Source organism: Panthera tigris, chromosome E3, assembly GCF_018350195.1.
Source record: "Panthera tigris isolate Pti1 chromosome E3, P.tigris_Pti1_mat1.1, whole genome shotgun sequence".
NCBI lineage: Eukaryota > Metazoa > Chordata > Mammalia > Carnivora > Felidae > Panthera > Panthera tigris.
The window spans coordinates 6351717-6376589 of record NC_056675.1 but is presented as its reverse complement, the minus strand read 5'-3'; the positions used below and the strand labels follow the sequence as shown (position 1 = coordinate 6376589).

The 24873-nt window shown below is 44.6% G+C and overlaps 1 protein-coding gene across 1 annotated transcript in view; it reads left to right on the top strand.

Moving 5' to 3' along the window:
* KPNA7 (karyopherin subunit alpha 7) overlaps nucleotides 1-24873 on the top strand; it is a 121001-nt gene that overhangs the window by 93477 nt on the left and 2651 nt on the right. The window contains exons 2-10 of the mRNA XM_042970959.1: nucleotides 4584-4671; nucleotides 5369-5497; nucleotides 9924-10006; nucleotides 10436-10704; nucleotides 12087-12169; nucleotides 14182-14445; nucleotides 15856-16089; nucleotides 17883-18065; nucleotides 24346-24492. Of these exons, the coding sequence (XP_042826893.1) occupies nucleotides 4606-4671; nucleotides 5369-5497; nucleotides 9924-10006; nucleotides 10436-10704; nucleotides 12087-12169; nucleotides 14182-14445; nucleotides 15856-16089; nucleotides 17883-18065; nucleotides 24346-24492 (1458 nt within the window). The 5' untranslated portion in view covers nucleotides 4584-4605. The remainder of the gene's footprint in view (nucleotides 1-4583; nucleotides 4672-5368; nucleotides 5498-9923; nucleotides 10007-10435; nucleotides 10705-12086; nucleotides 12170-14181; nucleotides 14446-15855; nucleotides 16090-17882; nucleotides 18066-24345; nucleotides 24493-24873) is intronic.

Sequence of the window (24873 nt, the reverse complement as noted above, 5' to 3'; positions counted from 1 at the left end):
GGGCGCTGGGGGTTCCGGGTGTGGCCGTGTCCTCCTGGAATCCTCTGTCTGGGCATCGACGGGACACCTTGCTCCTGTTTGGGGATTGGGTGAGGCTGCTGCAGCCTTGTCCCCTCTGCAAAAGCCTGTGGCCTGCGTAGAGGGACAGCTCCCAGGGAGGCTAGGCCAGGTCTCTTCCTGTTGAACTCAGCCTTGTTTTACAGAAACTGTGCTAAGTGGTGCTCGGCTTGCTCTCTGGGTGGGTGAGGAGGATGTGACCATTGTTGGGTGTCTGTTTACTCTTCAGAGCCCATGTTGGGGCTGACGGTGCATGGGACCTGACCACACGGCAGCCTATAGATCTGTGTACCTGTGTAACCTCTCCCTGAAATGCCCACCAAGACATGTTCACCTGTAGGAATCACTCCCAGGGTGGTTCTGCCCCTCCCAGAGCCTTCCCAAGCCTCACAGTAGGACCACCGGGAAGAGAACCTGGTCTCCTGCCTCCTTTCTTGCTGGGCCCTCTGCTTCCCAGCCTTGGAGGCACACCTGACTGTGTGTTTCCCTGCACCAAGCTTAGTGTTTGGACACGTTTTGCCTACGTTGGTAAGCCCCTGTGAGTGTCAAGTTGGGGTCCGTGTGTCCGTGGCACCCCACCCCCAGCCCTGCATGCCCCCATGGTTGCTTCTTCACCCCTGTACTCCGGCCCTGCTGTGCGAGCTTTCGGACCCATGTGCACTCAGTGACCCCAGCCCTTCCCGGGGAATGACCCTTGATCCAACCCCATGTGTAGTTTTAGCTTAAAACAAATCCCACTGTTCAAAGAAGTGGCTGTTAGTGATGCAGTTCTGAATATACGTCAATAGATGCCCCCGGTTGGGGTGCCTGGCTGGCTCAGTCAGAGCATGTGACTCTTGATCTTGGGGTTGTGAGTTCGAACCCCATGTTGGGCGTAGAGATTACTTAAAAAAAAAAAAAGTCCACAGTACAGGCAAGTGGAGAAACATGTGGCCAAACTGTGTCTATCAAACAGCCCTTCTATAATTAGCCCCTTGGTACGCTTGTGAATTTTTAAAGGTTAACTTGGAGGAGGGGTAGGTTATGGAAGTTAATGTTCAATCCATTTCTGAGGTATGGAATTTTCTATACCATGAATGTGTGTAAAAATCTGAAAAATACTTTCTAGAAGCTGACTCTTGGATGATCTAGATCTTAATTGAAAACCGTTCTCAATTCCTGAAAGATGGTAACAGAGCTCAGCTGGATCTAGAAAAGTATTTAAAAATTGGCCTGTAATGCCCCAACCAGAGAAAGTGACTCCGTGCCATCAACAAGACTTAGAAGTCCCCTAGTCTCCCTTTCCACCAAAAGGAACAAAAAGTCAAGAGCAGCTTGGGAGCCTGGGAGACCATGAGGTTGGTCAGGGTCCCTTGCCACCTGCCCCTCAGGGTAGGAGTCTCCTGGTGTGTGGGGAGCAGCAGAGGTGGCCAGAGGTTGGGTCAGTAAAGCCTCTGCATTGGTGATGTTTGCCTAAATAGCTAATCTGGCTTTCTTTGGATCTCAAACTCTGAGAACTGACGAAGACAGGTTCTGACTTTGATCTTGTGCCTACCTCCGAGCCTGGGCTCTTTCCTGCGACTGGTAAAGGGTGGCAGGGTCATGGCTCTCTGGACGCTACAAATAGGAACATGAGGGGAAGAGAGCACACTTGGAGCTGAGGCCAGAGAAACTTGCAAAAGCCAGAAGAATTTGCTTTGCTTTGCAGACTATCCCCAAATGAGTGGTTTGGCTAAATCCGTGACTTTCAAACTGCTCCTTCGAGATGCCCCCGGGGGTGGGGGAGGGGAAAGGACCCTGTTCCATCTGAAGTAGAACTTTTTCTGCTTGGGCATCTCCTACCGGCCTTCTGCTTGATATTTGATTTGGAAGGAAGGTGGCGATCACCTGAACCCCTGGATCTACTTCTAAGCTCCCTTGTGGCCACACGTTCCGGGCTGTGGCAGAAGGATGTGTGGTTCCCGTGGCAATAGTCCTGGAGCAGGCACTGCCTTGGGTCTCTCCCGAAACAAAAGCATTTCATCCCCTTGTACCAAACTGGCCTCATGCACATTCAGAGGGTCTCTTGGACTGAGCTGGTCGGCCACGAACAGTGGATGAGGTGGCAATGAAGTGGCCTCCCTCGCTGAAACCTACGCTTTACTATTTTCCAGCGTCTCCCCCGTGCGTTGAGCGCCACCCGTGGTAGTGACTTGTCTTCCTCCTCAGACCTCGTTACAGAGCTTAGTGATCCGAAGCACAGACGTGGGAGTCAGATGGAGGCTGAAGTCCTGGCTCTGATGTTTCACAGCTGTGGGCACTCTGGGCTTCTGTGGGAAGTGACCTCTGACACCGTTTCCCCACCTGTAAAATGGGGCTCTCTCCACCTTCCTGTTAATGTTGCTTCATTTAATCCCGAGTGTCCAGCATTCCTGGCATGCAATAAATGTTTTGGCCATTGCTCCCTGAACTGAGCCCTTAATACGACTCTACTCCAGACTGATAAAATGCCACGTGCCTTATCTCTTGGAGATGTAAAGCTCCTTGCTCTGACACAAATCTGTTTCCAGCTGATAACTGTCTTGACCCTGGTTACTCTAGCCGACTAGCAAAACTCTTTGGAGATGGTGTTTTAAAGGGTGTCCCAGGGGTGGCTGGCTGGCTGGCTGGCTTAGTAGAGCATGTGACTCTTGATCTCAGGGTGGTAAGTTCAAGCCCTATGTTCGGTGTAGAGCCTACTTTAAAAAAAAGGATGTTCTGTTCTTTTGGTCCTTAAAAGCAACTCTTCTTTCTTATGGAGCAGAATTTGAGATTATTTAAAAGTAGATGAAAGTCTAGAACATGATTACTCTCTGGCTTGAGGCCTAGCCCGCTTGCTCTTTCAAGCTGTGGCTGGCTGGTGGCACTGTGTTTAGGGAATCGTCCTCGGTGGCCTGGTAGCTGCTGTTACAGCTTGTGCTTCAGACACTATCATTCTTTTGTTCTGACTCAAACTCTTTTTACCTGGTCCCTTGCTGGTTCTTTCTTTTAGGCCCTACCAGGAATGTCATCGAGACTCTGTTCTCAAACGGAGTTCATCTCTCTTCTTAAGACCTCGGTCTTGGCTCTCTACTTCTGGAATTCTACTTGCCTACACGGTCCCATCCAAAATGATGTGTCTGAATTAGTCTTTCCTGGCCAAATTATTCCCAGCTGTTGTATGCTCAAGAATAGAGGCAATAGACTCTGGTCTTTTTTTTTTTTTTTTTTTTTTTTTAACAACTTAAAAAATTATTCTTGAGAGAGAGAGAGAGTGGGGAAGGGACAGAGAAAGGGAAAGAGAGAGAGAATCCCAAGCAGGCTCCCCACTGTCAGCACGGAGGGCCATCTCATGAACTGTGAGATCATGACCTGAGCCAAAATCAAGAGTCTGACGCTTAACAGACTGAACCACCCAGGCACCCCAACTCTGGTCTTCTTTATCCAGTTTTCTCTCCAGTGTTGTCTGGCTCATCCCGGATTCTTGGGAACAGATGGACGTTCATTGCACACTTGTAAGAAATGTCATTCCCAGCTGCCTTGTAGAAAGTTAAAATGTGGCCTGATTTGAATAACCTCCTCTAACTGGGGACCAGCTCTCTTTGTGACCTACCACCCACCACCCTCAAAGATTTGAGTACCTACTCACTATATGTCATGCATCGTGAAAGGGCTGAGGAATCGTAGCTAGGACACATGTGACCCCATCGTGATTGGGAATAGGGAAAGGAAGATAAACAAGAAAATATTGGGTGGGTGGTAAAATCTGTGGAAATTATAGAACAGACTGAGAAGATCCTTAGATGCTTACATAGGAATTCAAAGTGTTGCTGCAGGTGAAGTGAGCTGGGGCCAGATCATGCAGGATGGGTATCACAGGAACTGAGTTTTCTTCTAAACTCAGCAGGCAGCCAGTAGAGGGTTTTAAATCAGGGAGAATTAAATGATCAGATGCTCATCTTTAGGAGATCACATGGCTTCTGTGTATTGAACAGATTGGAATAGAGCAATGGTAGAAGCAGGGAGAACCATTGGGAGGCAGTTGCTCTAGTGTGGCTGAAAGGTGATGGTAGCCTGGTCCGGGTGGAGGCAATCTACCAGAGTTAGAATGAGCGGGTCATGCTGGAGACCATCCTGACCCAAGGGCTGGTGGATTGGGTGTGGGAGAAGAGGGCCATCCTCTTCCTGTCCTGGCCTGGTTTGGGCACCACCGGCCTGCACGTATGCTCTGTACAGAACTCCTTGGACACAGCCACGTGAGATGGCTCTGTGCTTGCCTTATAGCTTACCCCAGCCACCACAGGCCAGGTTCAAGTCAAAATGCATCTAAAAGGCATCCCTTACTCCTGCAGCCCAGGGCTGGTCTCCTTTGTGCTTGCATGGTGCTTATTGCTTGTTGAGCTGGTATGGTGATGCCCATGCAAGCTGGCCTCCCAAGTCTGCTCTCCGATCCACCGGGGGCCCCTTAAGGGCTTAGAGCAAAGATGGCCGTCACATAGGAGCCCACACACTGGGCACTGAAAATCTCCTGGTAACTGCCCTACCTACAGGTGGTTGACTGTTCGAGTCAATATGCCGACTTTGGATGCTCCAGAAGAGAGGCTGAGAAAATTTAAGTACCGAGGCAAAGACGCATCTGTGAGTACCAAGCAACTGCTTCGCCCTATGAAGCAGTAGTGCAGTAAAAATCTCACAGCTGGAATGTATCAGAAATGGAGGGGAAGATGATGTGGGGAACCCAGGTTAGATCATTTCCCCCAGGATTCTCAATAGAGTCGAGGAGTTTCTTCTGAACCAAGATAAAAGGGTCTATTTTGTTTTGTTTTTAATTTTAATCTCCCTCAGTCTGGCATCCAGGGCTGGATCAAGGCTCCAATGACCTGTAGACTGATCCCTAATGGTGGAAATGGTCAGGGACATGTGGGTCATGTCTTCAGAGGCCATAGTCCCCAGTCCTGCCTGGATCTCCAGTTGGGAGGCCCAGGCCTGCCCTTCCGGGACCAATCAGTACTGATGGAGATGTGCTCAGACTCCGGACAATGGTACACTTTGCTTGGATGGTTCTACAGCTGAGAGTCCTGGCCTGCCGAGAATGTAGACAGGCTTCCTTCACTTTGGGAAGAAAGTTAACTACTTTTCTGGATGTGGTGTTAGGAGAAAGCAGAGGAGGTAAACCGTGCTGACTATTTACTGTGTAATGTTAACTCTTCTGGACTGTTTACTGTTGTCACTGTAAAAGTGAAATCAGACGCTTTGAGGCATGTTTTAGATAAATGGGGTGACAGCCTGACTCCCCTGCTCTAAGGGCTCTGGTTCTTTCTTTTTTTCTCATTAGATGAGGCGGCAACAGCGGATGGCAGTCAGCCTGGAGCTCCGGAAGGCCAAGAAAGATGAGCAGGCCTTAAAGAGGAGAAATATCACCAATGTCTCCTCTGACCCAGCTTCTGAACAACTAACCAAAGGAGTACGTACATTGGGAATATGGCATTCAGGACGGTGGTGTGGGAGATCCATCCTCAGCAGGTTTCTCTGGCTTGAAAATGTTTAATACATTCGGAACTTGCAAACTCTAATCCAGGGTCTTTAAGGAGGGGGGTAGAGGTAAGCTGGTGGTGTTGGAAAGCGAAGGGCCATTACCTTTGTGGCTGTAAGTCTGGGATCTATGTTCTGAGCGAGATGGGGTAGATGAAGTGCAGCTTCTAATGGAAATGAACTTACCATCCCTCGGCCAGAAATAAGAAATGAGGGGTTACATCTAGTCACTCAACATATAAAGTCTTGCCTAGGACCCGAGTGCTGTCCTTCATCATCAGTTCCCCATCCACCCCAACCTCACTTAGTGCAAATTCTGCGTTGATGTGCAGCCTAAGGCTGTCTTTCGTGGGTCCTTTCCGGAATACCTTGACTGGGGAGTTTCTCTTCTTAGATTCTGATAGTCGTGGCTCTACATCCTTTTATGATCTGCCACTGTCTGTGTCCCATCTTAACCATCCACATGCATTATTGCACCCTGCTAGGATTAGGAGTCTTACAGGGCAGAGCTAAATTCGATCTGGGGAAGTAGATCTGATGACACATTAGCAGCCATTAAACGGAATGGCTGTTAGCATTCTCTGACTTTCTGTACATGGCTTCTTTCTCTCAGCATAATGTTTTCAAGGCTTGTCTGTGTTGTAACATATGTCAATACTTGATTCCTTTTTTTTTCAAGTTTATTTATTTTGAGAGAGAGCATGTGCGTGTACACATGTGAGTAGGGGAGGGGGAGGGAGGGAGAAAGAGAGAATATGAATGAATGAATGAATCAATCGATCGATCACAAGCAGGTTCCACACTGTCAGTGCAGAACCCAATTTGGCGCTCAAACTTAGAAACTGTGAGATCATGACCTGAGCTGAAATCAAGTATCAGATGTTCAACTGACTGAGCCACCCAGGCGCCCCAGGACTTCATGGCTTTTATGGCTGAATAATATTTCATTGTATGGACATGCCAAGTTTTGTTTATCCATTCGTTAGTCGGTGGACATTTGCGTTTCCACTTTTTGGCTATAATGAATAATGGTGCTTTGTGCACAAATGTTTGTGTGGATGTGTTTTCACATCCTAGAGCATGCCTAGGAGGAGAATTGCGGGGTCATATTGTCATCCTGTTTAACTCTTTGAGGCTGGAGGTAAACTGAACAGTGGCTCCCCCTCCAAATACCTCCATCTCCTAATCCCCAGGACCTATAAATCTTGCCTTGTATGGCAAAGAGGACTTTGTAGATGTGATTAAGTTAAGGGTCTTGAGATAGGGAGATTATCCAGGATTATCTGGATGGACCCAGTGAATCACGTCGGCCCTTACAGTAAGGATGAAGGACAAGTCAGAGCAGGTGATAGGACCACAGAAGGGGAGATTAGCGTATTGTGCTTTGAAGATGGAGGGAGGGAGTCACAAGCCAAGGAATGCAAATGGCCCCTCTAGAAGCTGAACAAGGCAAGGAAGCAGATTCTTTCCTCAGAGCCTCCAGGAGAAGCCAGCCCTGCCTTTAGTCCAGTGAAGCTGATTGTGAACTTCTGATGTCCAGAACTAGAAGATGATGTGGTGTTTTAAGCCACTAAATTTGTGGTAATTTTTACAGAAACGATAGGAAACAAATATGTTGCCAAACTGTTTTCCTAAGTAGCTGTATCATTGTACATGCTGGCTCTCTTACCAACACTTGTCCATTCTGGGATTGTAGCCATCTAGTGAGTACAAAGGGCTATATTGTTGGAATTTTGGTATGTTTTCCTAACGACTAATGATCATTTTTTGATGTGCTTATTGGCTATTTGTGTATCTTTTGGAGAAATGTGTATTCAAACCCTTTGCTCAGTTTTAAGATTGAGTAATATGTCTTTCTCTTGTGGAGTTGTAAGAGTTCTTTACACTGTCTATTCTGGATACTAGACCCTTACCAGATACATGATGTGCAAATATTTCCTCTTAATCTGTAGATTGTCATTTTTACTTTTTTAGTAGAATCCTTGAACAAAAGTCTTAAATTTTGAAAGTGTTCAATTTATCTACTTTTTTATTTGGTTGCTTGTGCTTTAGGTATCATATTTAAGAATCCATTGCCTTGGGTGCCTGGGTGGCTCAGTTGGTTAAACAACTTCAGCTCAGGTCATGATCTCACGGTTCATGAGTTCAAGCCCTGCATTAGGCTCTCTGTTGTCAGCACAGAGCCTGCTTCGGATCCTCTGTCTCCCTCTCTCTTTCTCTGCCCTTCCTTCACTCATGTTCTCTGTCTAAAATAATAAACATGAAAAAAAAATCCATTGCCCGATCCAAGGTCACAGAGATTTATGTCCAAGTTTCCTTCTAAGAGTTTTATAGTTTTAGCTGTTACATTTAGACCTTTGATCCATTTTGAATAAACTTTTGTAAATGGTGTGAGTTAGGGGTCCAATTTCATCATCCCATGTGTGGATATCTTATTGTCCCAGTATCAAAAAGACCATCTTGTCCCCGTTGAATGGTCTTAAATCCCTTGTCTAACATCAGCTGACCATACACGTGAGAGTTTATTTGTAGACTTCGGATTCTCTTCCATTGATCAACATGTTTACCCTATGTCCGTGTAGCACAGACTTGATTACTGTAGCTTTGTGGTGGCTTTGATATAGGGAAGTGTCTTCCAACTTAGTTCTTCTTTTTCAAGATATTTTAGCTATTTGGAATCCCCTGCATTTCCACATGAATTTTTGAATCAACTCGCCAGTTTCTTCTAGCAAGACAGCTAGGATTTAGGCAAAGCATAGGAGACTCTTAAATACAGAGAACACACTGAGGGTTGATGGGGGTAGGGGAGAAGGGAAATGGGTGATGGGCATTGAGGAGGACACTTGTTGGGATGAGCACTAGGTGTTGTATGGAAGCCAATTTGACAATAAATTCAAAATTTTTTTTTTTAAAAAGACAGCTAGGATTTTAATGGAGATTATGCTGAATCTGTAGACCAGTTTATAAGAGTATTGCCATCTTAACAACATTCTTTCAATTCATGATCATGGGGTATTTTTTAATATATTAGTCCCTCTCTAATTTTTTAAAATAGTTTCAGCATGTAAGTCATGTGCTTCTTTTGCTAAATTTATTCCCAAGTCTTTTATTCTTCTCGATGTTATTGTAAATAAAATTATTAATTTCAGCTTTGGAGTGTTCACTGCTACTATATAGAGATGCAAGTGATTTTTGTATGTTAACCCTGCAGCCTAGCTATGTCTTGTTTGTTAGTTCTAATTTGTGTGTATGTGGGGGGATTCTTCAGGATCTTCCATATACAAGTTTTTGTCTTCTGCAGATAGAGACAATTTTACTTCTTTTTCCAATCCGGATGGCTTTGTTTTTCTTACCTAATTAATCTGTTTAGAACTTCCAATACTATGTTGAATAAGAGCAAGGAGGCATCCTTGTCTTGTTCCTGATCTTAAGGGGAAAGCTTTCCATCTTTTACCATTAATTGTGATGCGAGAGGTGGGATTTTTTTATTTTTATTATTGATTTATGTATTTATTTTAATATGAAATTTATTAAATTGGTTTCCATATGACACCCAGTGCTCATTTCAACAGGTGCCCTCCTCAATACCCATCACCCACCCTCCCCTCCCTTGAGGGGGGATTTTTTTTTATAGAAAAACAAATGACCTTATGAGGTTAAGGAAGTTTCCTTTTATTTCCAGCTACTCTATCATGGAAGGGTGGTTGAATTTGTCAAATGCTCTTACCCTGCATTTATCGAGATAATTTTGTGTTCCTCCCCCCATTAATTCTATTAATAGAATTAATATTCTATTAATATGTCCTACTACATTGATGCTCCCATGTTGAACCACCCCTGCCTTCCCAGATTGGATCCCAGTCGATCAGGATGTATAATCCTGTTCATACGTTGATGCATTTTTGTTTCCTAGAATTCTTCTTTTCAAGATTAGCTGTTTTTCTTGAATAATCTTTTTGGCTCAAAACAAATTGGGCTATAAGCCTTTGGTCAGTTTCTAGAGTTTGGAAGGTTGATTCTACTTGTGTTGTTGGTGGTGGTGGTAGTGGTGGTGTTTTGGAGAAGAGAATTTTTGGAGATCCTTACTCTATTTTTGCTGATCATAACTAGCATGTTCTTCATGGAATGAAAAGGTGCTGGGAATCCAAGTGATTATAAGAATTACCCCTTCCCCAGAGCATGGGAAGGGTCCCACAGATCTGTGTGTCCTATAAGACCACCAAATGTCTTTCTCTCCCCTAATGCAGACCAGCATGCTGCCCAAGCCAGCTTGTTCTAATCAGATAGATGGCTAGACCAGATGACCTTCATGGTTCCTTTTCGCAGAGACTCTGACCCAAAAACATCTCTCCTTGCAGGTCAGCCTCAACCTGCAAGAAATAATCAATGGTGTGAATGCCTCAGATCCAGACCTATGTTTCCAGGCCACCCAGGCAGCCAGGTATGGCTAAACAGACTCTGCTATTCATAGGTTCCAAGCTAGGAATAAGTTTCAGGGGCCTTCCTGGTTTTGTGGCAGTGACAAAATGCCCACGCAACATAAGAGAAGGTGAGTCCATTCAAAAACAAGACTAAATTGTTCCTCTACACTGTCCTTGAGAACATCTTAAGATATGCAAGTGTTGTCAGAGATGAATTGCTTAATTTAAATTGGCCTCTATAGGAATCTCTGCTCATAGATAATACCTGAAGGGAAAAATGTTGCTTCATCACTGCCAAGTGCCATGGGCTGGACTTTAGGATATTAAGTGGCTCTGGCCCAGCTGTTAGTCTTGTTTGATAGCTAGAAATGCCAAGAGCATTTATAAAGGAGGTTCTTAATATCAGACTCACATGACTTGCTTTTATTTTTTTCCCTCTGATTGCGAAGGAAAATGCTGTCCCGTGAAAGGAACCCTCCTCTAAAACTGATTGTTGAAGCTGGGCTCATTCCCAGGCTGGTGGAGTTCCTGAAGTCATCACTTCACCCCTGCTTGCAGTTCGAGGCAGCCTGGGCTCTGACCAACATTGCTTCTGGGACTTCAGAGCAGACTCAGGCGGTTGTGGAAAGTGGGGCCATCCAACCTTTGGTTGAGCTCCTGTCTTCCCCCCACATGACTGTGTGTGAACAGGCAGTGTGGGCCCTTGGTAATATAGCAGGTAAGACTCTCCTCATAAAGGGCTAGGAAACCAGTGGGTCAGGCACCTGGCCTGGCATGCTATGGGAGTTCTTTAGGTAGCATCATAGACTTGATCATCTGAGTTTAAATATCTAGAAACAGTGGGGAGGCTCTGACAGGCTTTTCCAAAGTTCAGAGTCAGGTTCAGAGGCTGAAAATTAAAGCTGAAACTAGATGATGCAGTACATACTGAAAGCTAAAGGCCACCTAAGGCCATCTGCCAATACTGGGGTCCTACGGCCTCAGGTCTCAATGGCCTCAGGAACAGAAGACCAGTCTTTGACTCATGCACTGTGACATTTATGACACACCCATTCATAACTCAGGACCTTGAAAAAATTCTACCTCCAGTAAAAGTTGCCAAGGGAATGTAACAAAAGATAATATTTCCTCAGTTTGGGGTAAAAGTCTTCCCTGAAAATGCAATCCTAAAATGGCCTTGTGAGTTTGGGGCTTGCTGCTGTATTTCCTGCATGGGCCAGGAAAGCATGAACTGAGGAGTTAGTGAGAAAGGGTTGAAAGTTCTACCATTCCTGGCTGGATATAAATACAATACTCTTGGGGGGGATATGAACTCAATTGGGCCCCTCTGGATTTTGACAAATTAAGATCAGCCAAATGTTAGCAGTTTCAAGTTCAGAGAGTCAACAACCCACCATGACTGAATCAGCAGAAGCAAACACTGTGATGAGACCTCCAAGGACTTAGGGTATTGGGATAGCAAATGCAGAATATAAAGTAAGTCTGCGTGGTAAATGCTTGCAGAAATGAACCACCTATTACAGAGACTTTGTCCCTCATTTTGTCTGGTTCAGTAAGGAACAGGCAAAATCGGGTGGTATAAAGTAACATATGCCTTGTCCTGGTGGTTGAAGAATTACAAACTGAGACTTCTAGGGTCTCAAATTGGTATTCTCGCTTGAGCAGCAGATAGCAGATGGCTAGCATCTACCCATCCCCCAGACTTGGTTTTGAGTTGCTTTTGGAAGCCTCTGTCCCATGCCAACATCTTCTGGGAAGACAATTTGGCCTGTAATAGCCTTCATCTTCTTGAGAACCATGCTATGAAGTACCATCGGCATTTAGAGTCTCGAGGACAATTCCTGGGCTATTGGCTGGCTCCTTGATGTGTCCACAGACTGCCTATGACAGTCATTGCTGTGTGGTGCCCACATCTGGTCTATCTACCCAACCAACATGATGGAGACAGAGAATCTAGTTCATGGCTATCCTAAGTATTTGCCCAACCCAGGAATGCATTTTGGCATCTCACCCTTTGCACAGCCTTTTAAAAAAGTAGTTGCTTACCCCCAGGATTCTCTTTGTTCCCTGTTCAGATGTCACATTCTTATCTATTTGAAGGTGATGGCCCAGAATTCAGAGACCTGGTTATCTCGAGCAATGCCATTCCACATCTGCTGGCCCTGGTTTCATCAACCATACCTGTAAGTGTCTTTAAAGTAGAAAGCTAGCTAGGTGACACGTTTATGAAATTGTGGAAGTATTTTCCAGTCAGTTAGGTCATATGGGTGCTGCCTTGCCCCTTAGGACAGCACTTATAAGCAAGACCTAGGACTGAATATCACCTTGGGTAGAGGTTGATGGAAATTTGCCCCCAGGGCCCACTAGTGCTGATTTTACTTTTGGGGGGGTGGCATTGGAAGAGTTCCATTAGAGTTTTTCTAAAATTATAGTCCTTCAAAAGTAGATGACTAAGCTCTCCATTCAAGGGGCACAGATAGAATTAATGGGTCGCCAGTTCTGTTCCTGGGTACTGGGTCTTGATTTGAAGCTTAGAGTCAAAGTTGATTGATGTGGCAACAATAGAGCTCCCCCACCCTGACCCCACTGGAGATAAATTTGGGTTTTAGATTTGCTTCAAACAAAAATAAAGAGAAGGTAGCTTCTAAAAGCCAAGGGAATACCCAGCCCTCAGGGTGGGAGAAAACCTGATCTAATGGAACCAGAAAAAAGCTGACATGACCAGGGAGTTCACAAGGAGAGAGCAATGTAAGAGGACAAGTAGGGCAAGGGACTTAGACTTCCTCATGCTTCCCTCATGACAGAGGGAAGCCTTTGAAGGATCTCAAGGCAGGAAGTGAAGTGATCTGACCTTTTAGAAAGACCCTTCTGGCTGCTTGTAAAATGATAGCAAACGGAGATGGGATGCTGCCATGTTGGACATGGGAGATAGAAAGAAGCAAAGATGCCCTCCGGTTTTGGGTTAGCTTGTTATGACGGTCCTCCTAGAGAAATGGGAAGAAGGAGGGAAGAAGGAATCAGAGCCTTAGTTGTACATATGAAGTTGAAGAGTGTGAGAGACACCATCGTAGCAATGTCAGGATGGATAATGTTGGTCTAGATGATTGTGCATGCATCTGTCATCCAGCTGGGCAAGATCATCTAGAGCAGGGCTAGATGCTTACTTTTATAAATAAAGTTTTATTGGAGCATGGCCATCCCCATTTATTTATGCCCATATTGTCAGTTGCTTTTGTAATGTTACAAGGGCAAAGATGACTTGTTGTACCAGAGAGACCCTATGGCCCATAAAGCTGAGAGTGTTTACTATCTGGCCTTCTATAGAAAGAATTTGCCCCAACCCCTGACCTAGAGTATGAGGAGAGCCTGTGACTAAGTCTCAAGAGTTCTGACACTCCGAAGACAGGCAGAGCCCACCCCAAAGACTGAGAAGAAACAGCCCATTTGGCGATAGAAATGCAGGTTTGGGGTCATAGGTGCCAAAAAGAGCTTTTTCAAGAGGGGTACTAAATACCTCTGATAGGGATAGTAACTTTAAGACTGAAAAAGCAGCTGTTGGATTTGGTGATTTGGAAAAAGCTGATTTCATCACTAAGTAAAAAGAAGTAGGGGCAGAAATCAGACCAGAGGGGTGGAAGAACAAATAAGAAGCTGCAAGGTACACGCAAATATAGACACATCCTTGAGGGCTGGTCTCTAAAAATAGAAGCAGGACCATGGCTAGAGAGAGGGAGGGGTCCCAGAGTGTGGGAGTGATCCAGGGCAGAAAGGTGGTTGTGGGGACAGAATCTTCAAAGGCAAAAATGGGATCCAGATGTGGAGTAGGAAGACTGACCCCTGAACAAAGATCAGAAATGTGGTTGCCACATGTTGGTAGGGTTACTAGGCAGACCAAGCAACTCCTGCTTGACCTTTGTTTTGTCAATGAGAAATGAAAACAGGGTCATCAACCGAGTCCAGGTGGGAGGGACATTTTGAAGAATCCAAGGAAACCTACATATAACATTTGAATAGGAAACCTAAACTCGTTCAGGGTCTCCCTAGTGTGCATCACTACTGAGAACAAAGTCTGCATGAAGCTCAAATTCTTTGCTTCACACTGGTCAATAATATTGATGAAATATGGCAAGGAGACGTAGCCATTGGCCTTTTTCCTTCTTTGCCCCTGATGCTGGAAGCAGTCTCCTTGTTACAGATCACGTTTCTGCGGAACATCACATGGACTTTGTCCAACCTTTGCCGAAACAAGAGCCCTTACCCCTGCAAGAAAGCAGTGAAGCAAATGTTGCCCGTGCTCTTCCACCTCCTGCAGCACGAAGATGACGAGGTTCTCTCGGACACCTGTTGGGCCCTGTCCTACCTCAGTGATGGCTGTAATGAGCGCATCGGCCAAGTGGTAGACACAGGCGTCCTACCCAGGCTGGTCCAGCTCATGACCAGCTCGGAGCTCAATATCTTGGTAAATGTCCCCGGTCCTGCCTGTCTCTGCATGAACCTTCCAACTAGCATGCGGGAGTCATACTCACTTGAGTGAGACCTCTCCCACCATCAGCTCTAATACTTTACCTAGAACAAAGCTTGTGGTCTGCATTGCCCTGGTCTCTGCTACTGTCTAGCCAAGGACTTGAATGTATTTTGATCGAAAAGCCTAGTGGATGTTAAGTAACTTACTTTTTCTTAATCTGGTAACTAGAAAGTAGAGAAAAACACCACATTGAAATTGCTTCTGGTCCCTCCACCCTTTTGTGGCCTTTCCTTCCAGTGGTCTGTGCATGTGGATGTTAACCAGTTGGCTAACGCAGGGTATGTGTGAGTGTGTGCGTGTGTGTGCTAACGTAAAGCTCATTATAACATTTAAATTTCTTAAGGGTAAAAGAAAATTCCCTCTTATCCTCTCCCCAGTTTGTTATTAGACTACTGAAATAGTCTAGGTAAAAATGAAACAAAGTCAACATCAAATACTTGGCTAGGATAGGAAACATGTCACTTATAAGCTTCTTGAAGATATGCCTTAAAACATGGGTGCCCCTTTTGACTTCTATGGCTAGCCTTGTATATTTATGCAGGCTTCGCAATCATCTGTGCCTAGATTAGCATAATATTATTCAGACATCAAGGTTAGTTTGGGGAGATGATATTGAGAGGAGGGAGGGTATGAAGAGAATAAGAAGAAATAAGAAGCTGTATGTCCTGGGTGTCGAGGGCCCATTTGGAACCATCCTGCCAAGGCTGTGATTGGCCTATTCCACCTCTCACTTGAGTAGCAGATAACTAGCATGAAAGGCTAGGAAAACTCTAGAACTGTTGGTGGTCTGTGCTGGGGCAACCACTACAGTGCAGAGAAACCAAAATGAATGCACAGTCAGCCCTCAGAGGACTGTTGTCTTGAGCCCAATTGCAGACCCATCCTGGGGACCTTCAGTGTTGAGAGGGTGTTTGTGAACACATCAACAAATGCCATTGGGATCTCATTAGCTCCAATTAAATATACAGCAGGAACCTGACACTCCTGCTAAATACAAATTCAGTAGAAGTTACCACATTATAAATACTGTAATCAATTTAGCGATTTTCCCAGTGTAAGATTATGGAAAGGACAGTGTTATTTCTTAATAAAGCCATCCCTTGACCTCTGTTTCACTGAACCTGGAACTGTTGAGAGGCTAGCAAGTACCTTCAAACTATGCAAATGGCTACGGATGTGCTGAATTAATAAAGATCATGGATTTGATCATCATTCACAGGTTTCCTGAGCACCATCAACATAGCAGGACGCATATTTGGGAGTGCACATAGCTTGGTGTGACTGTCCCCTTCTGTTGTGATAAATTGGCAAAGCTTGCTTACACTTGCAGCCTTGTTCTTCCAGACCCCCTCTCTCCGCACCGTGGGGAACATCGTCACAGGAACGGATCACCAGACCCAGGTGGCCATTGACGCGGGCATCCTGAACGTGCTGCCCCAGCTCCTGATGCATCCCAAGTCCTCCATCCAGAAGGAGGCGGCTTGGGCCTTGAGCAACGTGGCCGCAGGGCCCTGCCAGCACATCCAGCAGCTGATTGCTTGTGGCACGCTGCCTCCCTTGGTGGCTCTGCTAAAAAACGTAAGTGGTGCACTCTGTGACAAAAGGCTGTTTTCCAATTGGCCCCACGTTGAACCCCTTCAGGAGTTCAGACACCACCTAAGAAGCAAATTAATCGAGATCACAACAGAGCTATGAAACCTTAGTTTCCTAATTCTCCCTGGGGAAAAAAAAAAAGGAAGAGGCATCCATTTTGGACAACCCATTAAAGACTTAGGAGACTAAACAAGCATTGTTCAATGAAAAGGTGACCCCTCCCACCCCTGCCCCACCCCCCCAGCTCAAATATTCAGAAAAAAATCCTGAGCTGGTAAATATTGGCTTATCTTTGGTGTTAGAAGAATGTGGCATCCACTCTACTTGTCAAGAGAGGGGGAAGTTTTGTTGTTTGAGGAGGAAGAACCTATTGGGTTATAGTGATATTGTACACTGGATTTTTTTCAGCGTAAAAAATCACATTGATTGGAGTGGTAATATATACTGAAAATCCAGATATAAGAGTAGAAGTAAAACAAAACCTCCTTCTTCCTCCAGATTCCCACTTCCCTCCCCAGGACAACTCCTATCCGTCAGCATTTCTTTTTGTCCCCTTTGAATGGATGGGCTCAGTTTAATCATCTATAGGTGACACAAGCCAGGAGTGGTTTTGTCTGGTTGGGGGCAGGGAGGCAAGTGGAATAGGATGGGAAAGAGAAGCTGCCGGTGGTGGTCCTGCCCTGGGGGTTGGATGGTGGGTTCCTAGGTGTGCAACCTGAATCAAGGCATCTTTTGATCTATTAGATGCTTCCTATCCTGTGTGCCACCATGAGTCTATATAGATTCTCATCAGAAACCTCCTGTCATGGGGGCACCTGGTGGCTCAGTCGGTTAAGTGTCCGATTTCAGCTCAGGTCATGATCTCATGGTTCCTAAGTTCGAGCCCCACATTGGACTCTGTGCTGACAGCTCAGAGCCTGGAGCCTGCTTGGGATTCTGTGTCTCATCTCTCTCTCTCTCTCTCAAAAATAAACAAACATTAAAAAAAATTAAAAAGACATCCAGCCTTGAATCAAGAAGTAATCTTACTTCAAATTGCTTTTTGAACTACAGTTGGCTTGGAGCCCAAAGTTGTTTTTGGTTATTGAGTTTCTTTCTTTCTTTCTTTTCTTTTTTTTTTTTTTTTTTTTTTTTTTTTTTTACACTGAGGTCACAGTTTTCCCCAGCCATAAAATGGGAATAACTCCTTCTGCACAGGGATAGAAAGATCTATGATAAATTACTCCCAGATCTCTGGGCAAAGTGTTTCTTACAAATGCAAGGAATGCATTGAGTGATATTTCAATGGTCTTCCTCTGACACCTCTGGTCTGGCTCATTCCCTGAGATCACTTTGTGTGCTCAGCTTTGTAGCTATGGAGCTTCTTGTCCATAGTTTCCCTGCATCCGAAAGACTAAGGGCATCTGCCCTTCCCCTCCTCGCGCTCTGTCTCTCTCTGAAAAGTTAAAAAATAAAATAATCCCAAGGATAATTTCTAATATATATAGATTATCTGGATTGGTTTATGTTCGTTATATTATTCCCATAACCTGACTTAAGGAAATGAGTCCATTCCAACTTAGAACTTCCTCTAAGTCCTAATGGGAGCCTGTCTGCTCCTTGGCTTCTCAAAGGTGCTATCCTCTGTTCAAGAACTAGAGGCAAATTGCTGATGTGTTCGACGTAAATTATATATACAGTCTTGGCTGTCACCAGCCTACCTAGAAATTGAACTAAGTTAGCATTGCTATATTTAAGTTCTTCAGGATCCATAAAGATTGTAAACATTGTTTCTTCAGGGAGAATTTAAAGTCCAGAAAGAGGCTGTTTGGACCGTGGCAAACTTCACAACTGGAGGCACCATAGACCAGTTGATCCAGCTTGTCCACTCTGGAGTCTTGGAGCCACTGGTGAATCTGCTTACCATCCAAGACCCCAAAATTGTTACCATCATCCTTGATGTTATCTCTCTTATCCTCAAGGTGAGCTGCTCTAAGCAGGTTGGGTTTTTTTTGTTTTGTTTTTTAAGCAGGTTGGTTTTGAAATAGCAGTCTCCAAATTGAAGGTGTTTATTTTGGTTCTTAAAACCCCTATGTGGATTCTCTTTCCACTCCCCCAACCCTCCTCCTGTTCATGCATCCTATGGAAAACAAAAACAAGAGGCCTTTCAAAGAAGGCCCATCTTCATTTTTCCAAGTGAGTGATCATATGCCTAACATTGTTTCAGATGCTCAGGATACCACAGAACAAAGTCCTTGCTCTGGTAGAGCTTATATATTAATGGGGAGAGAAACAGACCCGACAACTGGGAGTTTATATGATGAAGGGTCAGTCGCTGATGGCTCAGAGCGGGAAGGTAATGGTGATCCCGTCAATGGAGTAGTCAGGAGAAACTTGTCTCAGGAAGAACATGCATGCAAAGACCAAAGAGAAATGAGTGAATCTTATGGATATCTGGGGAAAGAGGGCTCAAGGATGGGCGGGAGCAAAGGGATGGAAGGTGGTGGTCAGGCTCAGAGCATCCATATCACATAAGGCATGTGAAAACCTTGGCTTACTCTGAGTGAGATGGAGAAACCAATCAAATGTTTGAAGCTGGGAAAAGCAGTCCTGTACACCACATGGCTGGCTCTTCTAGAAGGCTAAAACATAGGATACACCTGAAAGAGAAGCAAGAAGTTAGCAGAGATAGATGCTGAAATTGGACTACAAAGCCTTGAATTAGAACTCCAGGAAAGTTCTATTTCTGAAATAAAGGCAAATTAAGCCAATGTTCATAAACCATTTGTGTCAGTTCTATATTGCTGCATGATCAGTTACTCCCTACTGGTCTAAAACAAATACAATAAAACCTTGGATTGTGAGTAACTTGTTCTGTGCATGTTCTACAAGACAAGCAAACATTTCTAGTAAGTTTTAACCTGATAAACAATCTATGCCTTGCAATACAAGTCATACATGATGCTGAATGTCCCATGATCACAACTGAGCCAATGGTTCTTCTCTCTCTCTTGCTACTGGATTGTGGGCAATCATCTTCCATGTTTGGATGCTCAGTTTCAGGCTGCAGTGTTTGGCAGAAATTGACGATTTTTCAGAATGTTGGAAGGTGCCCACAACTGGCACTAGTGTATTTTTTTGTCACTTCAAAGCACCTGTGGACAGTCCTTTGCTTTTCCATACAAGAGTAAGCTTAGGAATTCTCCCATTCTAGGTCAGGTTGCCTGTAGATATAGACCCTTTACTCTATGCCTTATTGCTAGTTACATTAAATACAGTATATGACAAGAGTTTAATAATTACTGTAGTCAACATCCATGCAAGCTTAGACGTGGCCCCCAGGCAGAAAAAGATTGAAAAGAAAGATGGTAATAAGGAGATGATTACGGTGGAAGTGAAGAAGGAAATCAAGAAGTATGAACGAGGTATGTGAGTGGCTAAAATTGCAAGATTTTAGAAGTCGATGTTGACCATTTGCACGATATTAAAGAAGAAAGAAGGGGGCTGGATGCAGCAAAAGGATATCAAATATCAAAGCAATGGCCACATGTTCTGGAAGATACAGAAAAGTTGCTTCTGTTTTAGATAGAAGAAACCAGCAGGTAATGCTGTGCCCAAGAACTTTGTCTGCAAGAAGGCAAAGGCCTTGTACACCAACCCTGTAAGTAAACTGCCAGGTATGTCAACAGAAAATGAAGTCTTCAAAGCAAGCAGGGACTGGTTTGATAACTTTAAGAGGAGAAGTGACATCCATAGTGTTGCGAGACATGGAGAGGCTGCGAGTTCTGACACTAAGGCAGCTAAAGCTACTGCCACCGAGTTCCAGAAGCTCATGGTTTCCAAGTGTGACCTGCCAGAACAAGTTTTTAACTTGATGAGCCAGGGCTTTTTTGGAAAAAGATGCCAAAGAGGACCGACATTACAAGATAAGAGCACATAATGCCCAGTCACAGGCCCACAAAAGACCGTCTCACCCTCATGCTTGGTGCTAATGCAAGCAGGGATTTTTATTTTGTTTTTAATAATTTTTTAAGTTTACTTATTATTCAGAGAGCACAATCTGGGGAGGGGCAGAGAGACAGACAGACAGACAGACACAGAGACACAGAATCTGAAGCAGGCTCCAGGCTCTGAGCTGTCCACACAGAGTCTGACGTGGGGCTTGAGCCCGTGAACCATGAGATCATGACCTGAGCCAAAGTCAGAAACTTAACTGACTGAGCCACCCAGGTGCCCCACAAGTGGGGATTTTATTTTTTTTTTATGGTTATTTATTTTTGAGAAAGAGAGAGAGAGAGAGAGAGAGAGAGAGTGTGTGTGTGTGTGTGTGAGAGAATGAGGGAAAGGGAGAGAGGGAGACACAGAATTCTAAGCGGGCTCTGAGCTGTCCACACAGAACCCGATGTGGGGCTCAAACTCACAAACTGCAAGATTGTGACCTGAGCCGAAGTCAGCCTACTGAGCCACCTACTCAACCTACTGAGCCAGCCAGGTGCCCCGTAAGTGGGGATTTTAAAGTCAAGCCCCTGTTCGTGTATCATTCCAAGAATCCATGAGCCTTCAAGAAATGCAAGGTGCAGAAGAGCCAGTTAAACACTATGTGGAGGTCCAACAGTAAGTCTTGGGTCACTCATATCTTGTTCATTGGGTGGATCAATGAGGCCTTCAGTCCTGCAGAATTTTAGAAAAGAATTTGTCACACAAAACCTTACTGGTTATGGATAATGCTCCTGTTCACCTGCCAGGCTTTGAGGACCACATACTGAAGGAACTTGAGTTCATTAAGGTCAAGTTCCTTCCTCCCAACACCATTCCAATTTTCTAGCCCATGGATCAGGAGGTTCATTTCGAACTTTAAAAAGCTTCATAGCAAAGCACTATTTCAGCAATGCTTCAAGGTGACCAAAGGAACAAACCTTACCCTCCGAGGGTTTTGGAAAAATCATTTGCACATCATGAACTGCCTCAAGATCATTAATAAAGCCTGGTATGGGATCACCAAGAGAACCCTTGATTTTGCTTGGAGAAAACTGTGGTCCGATTGCATTCTTGGACATGACTTAGACGGGCTTGCTTATGAATAGAAGCCAGCAGTTGTTGATGAAATTGTGTTCTTGGGAAAGGCCATGGGACTGGAGGTGAATGAGGATGACATTCAAGAGCTGGTAGAGGAACATGGCCGGGAGCTGACCACTGACAGACTGATGGGTCTGCTTCGTGAGTAACAGCAAGAGGTTTTGCAGGAGATCACCTCTGCAGAGGAGAGGAGAAAAAGGCAGAGGAATCCCTCACTTCAAATGAGATTATGGAGATGTGTAAAATGTGGGAGACAGTGCAAAATTTTGTAGAAAAGCACCACACAAATAAGACTGTAGCAGTGTGAGCAATTAATCTGTTTAACAACAATGCAATGTTATTTCCACAAAATCCTCAAAAGGAGCAAAAGCAATGTCATCGGATAGGCTCCTTGTTAAAGTTGCATGAAAAGAAAAAGATTCTATTGAGCCAATAGATAGCAGTGATTCCATTAGTGATTGTGAAGTTCGTCCCACAAAATAACCCTCCTCTCCCTTGTCTCCTTCACACCAGCCATAAAGATTTTCAAAGATAAGTGCAGGTTAATTAGTGTTTCTTTCTATCTTGTATTTATTTTGTATTATATTACAGTATTATAATGATTTTTATATGAATATTTTGGGTTTGTGGAATGATTCATCTGAGTTCCCATTATTTCTTATGGGGAAATTAGCTTTGATAGACAAGTGTGTTGGATTACGAGCATGTTTCTGGAACGAATTATGTTCCCAAACCAAGCTTTTACTTTATTATCTCATCTAGATTCTGGGGTTAGGAATCTGGGGATAGCTTAGCTAGATGGTTCTGGCTCAGGGTCTATTATGAGATTCAAGGTGTCAACTGGGGCTGCAGTTTCATCTGAAGGCTTGATGGAGGCTGAGGAGCAGCTTTCAAGATGGCTCACTCGTATGCCTGGAAAGTTGTCACTTTCCTGGACCTGGAGCTCTTCATAGGACCATTTATGTGTATTCTCATCATGGTAGCTGGCTTCCTCTGGAACAAGCAATCTAGGAAAGCAAGGTGGATGCCCCAGTGGCTTTTATGACCTAACCTTGGAAGTCATTCCAACAACATGGAATGGATTGGTTACACAGATCAGCCCCACTCAACATGGGAGGAAACTATACAAGGGTGTGAATATCAGGAGTTAGAGATCATCTGAGGCCATCTTGAAGGCTGGCTATATTCATCTGGTTAAGGTCCTTTTATATGCGACGAAGCCGTTTGAAGAATTTCAAAGTAACACCAGGGGATTCCTTTTAAAAGCTCACTTTAATCATCCTTTTCATGTAACTGTCTTAGAAAGAACTGACCTGAGTCAAGAACAGATTTGAAATAGCACCCAATTAGACATGAAGACTGAGCAAATCACATGGATGAAGCAGAGACTTGGCTGCCCGTAGACAAAGTTGGACATAACGACATAACACATTGGTGAAAGCACACTTGTGGGCTGGAGAAATTGAACTTCATCTGTTTCATTTGAGTTAAACATTTGGGATTTTTTTTTCCTTGGAGGCATCTGGGAAAACCACATCTGATAGATCAGAGAAAGGCACTGGAATAGCAGGTTAGGAGGACAAGGTAGCAGAGAGCCTCTAATGGCCGGCAGAGTGCAGCTTGAAGTGACTTTGGGGCTGTTTGCTCTTTTACCAACATCCAGAATCCTTCTCCAGGGCTCTGCTTGCCCTGGGTCATCCCACATCCCCCAGCTTTCTTTCTGAGGCTATCCTAGCTCATTGGTCCTGCCTTGGTTTCTTCACTGAAAGCCAAAACTCATTTTGGACCCCAGATAGGACCAAAGAGTGTCCAGCTTTAGACAAAACAGTACAGACTCTCTCATCAGGTAGACGGTGTGACCTAAATAAGGTTTAATTTGGACCCCAGGAGGTTTTCTTTTGCTCACAAAATAAAGAGCAGAGCTCTTCGGAGATGACACCAAAGCTGCTTCTTTATTTCTCTTTCCCCAAATAAGCTATTTAGCTAGCTGGATTATTCCCTCTTCTCCTAATAAGCAACACTTAACCCTTCAAAAAGTTGTCCTTGCCATTCCTTGTTTTGGGAATGCTGGGAGTTTCCTATGGTTGGCCCTGGTGCATCACTGTTTTTCAAGAAGGTATGTTACTTCTCAAGCCGTTTATGCACATCTTCTATAACGTAAACCACTGATCATTTACTGTGTTCTACTTTCTGTATTGCAACAATTATCTACCTGTCTGCCCCAAAAATGAGTTATGAAAAGGCCTTTTCTAAATCCCATCTTGAGCTCTAGTTTTGTAGGCCTTGCCCACAGTCTATGTACAAGTGTTTGAATGAATGAACAGCCCCAGATGATAAATCCGATGATGAGCATTGGATTAAATCCACTCATGTTATTTGTTTCCGGGGACTTGGTTATTTGCCATGGTGTTGCTCAGGGTCCCCTTAGTCTTACCTCTCAAGGCTTTACGGTGAGGGTAGGGCCAGAACACCTGTATTTAAATAGCATTACTTAGGGTGCCTGGGTGACTCAGTCGGTTGAGCATCCGACTTCAGCTCAGGTTGTAATCTCATGGTTTGTGGGATCGAGCCCCACATTGGGCTCACTGCTGTCAGTGCAGAGCCCACTTCAGATCCTCTGTCCCCCTCTCTCTTTGCCCCTCCCTGCTCATGTTCTCTCTCAAAAATAAAGCATTACTTGAACATTCTTTCAAACTGTATTACTATTTTTTTTTTTGAGAGTGAGAGGGCACAAGTGAGCAAGGGGAGAGAGACAGGGGAAGAGAGAGAATACCACGAAGGGCAGAGAAGGGGAGACAGAGAAACAGGGCTCCCCCAAAGTGGAGTTCGAGCTCACGAACTGTGAGATTATGACTTGAGCCAAAGTCAGATGCTTAACCGACTGAGCTACCCAGGTGCCCCCCTCAAACTGTATTTTAAACCATTTCCATTAATTAGAAGGGAGATAGCTATTAAACTGTAATAGCAATGTATTTGTGGAGGGCAGCTTACTTGGCAAAAATTGTATTTTGTGCAATTAATATAAACCTAAATATGTGTACTATAAATACCCAAAAGAGGAGTAAGATCCTGCAGTCTTAATTAGGGAAAAATAAAACTATGGCTGCCCATCCTGGAACAGGAGACTTTGACTCCCCTGAGGCGAAGCTCCGCCTCCAAAGAGCTTTTTTTCTTACATGCCCACAGGCAGCAGAGAAGCTTTCAGAGAAGGAAAACATGTGTCTCCTGATAGAAGAAATCGGTGGTGTTGATAAAATTGAGGCCTTGCAACTTCATGAGAACCCTCAGGTTGCCCTGACTGCTTTGAACATTATCGAGAACCATTTTTGTGAGGTAAGTGATTGCAGAGCGGGAAGGAGCACTCACACTTCCTGGTGAGGCACCTTAGCAGGTGATCACTGGGCAGGTGCCTGTGCTGGCCCTGGGAGGTGGGTGACCGGACAGGTGGGCTTCCCTTGTGACTTAGCTTTGAGTTTCTCCCCCCCGTCCATGTTGAATGGGCTGCCTTTGAGGGGCAGCTTCCCGGCTCCTGGAAATCACTCTAGTCCCATAAAGGCTTGCCCTGCTGTCTCTGGTTTAGAATTTTGTTCTTTTTTTTTTTTTTTTTTGTCTTTCCCCCTGCTTTCCTCTTGTGGTGAGGAAGGGAGCAGGAGGGAGGGGCTATGATGCTGAAGTGATTTATTTTTTATCTCTATTTAAATGTTTTTATTTTTG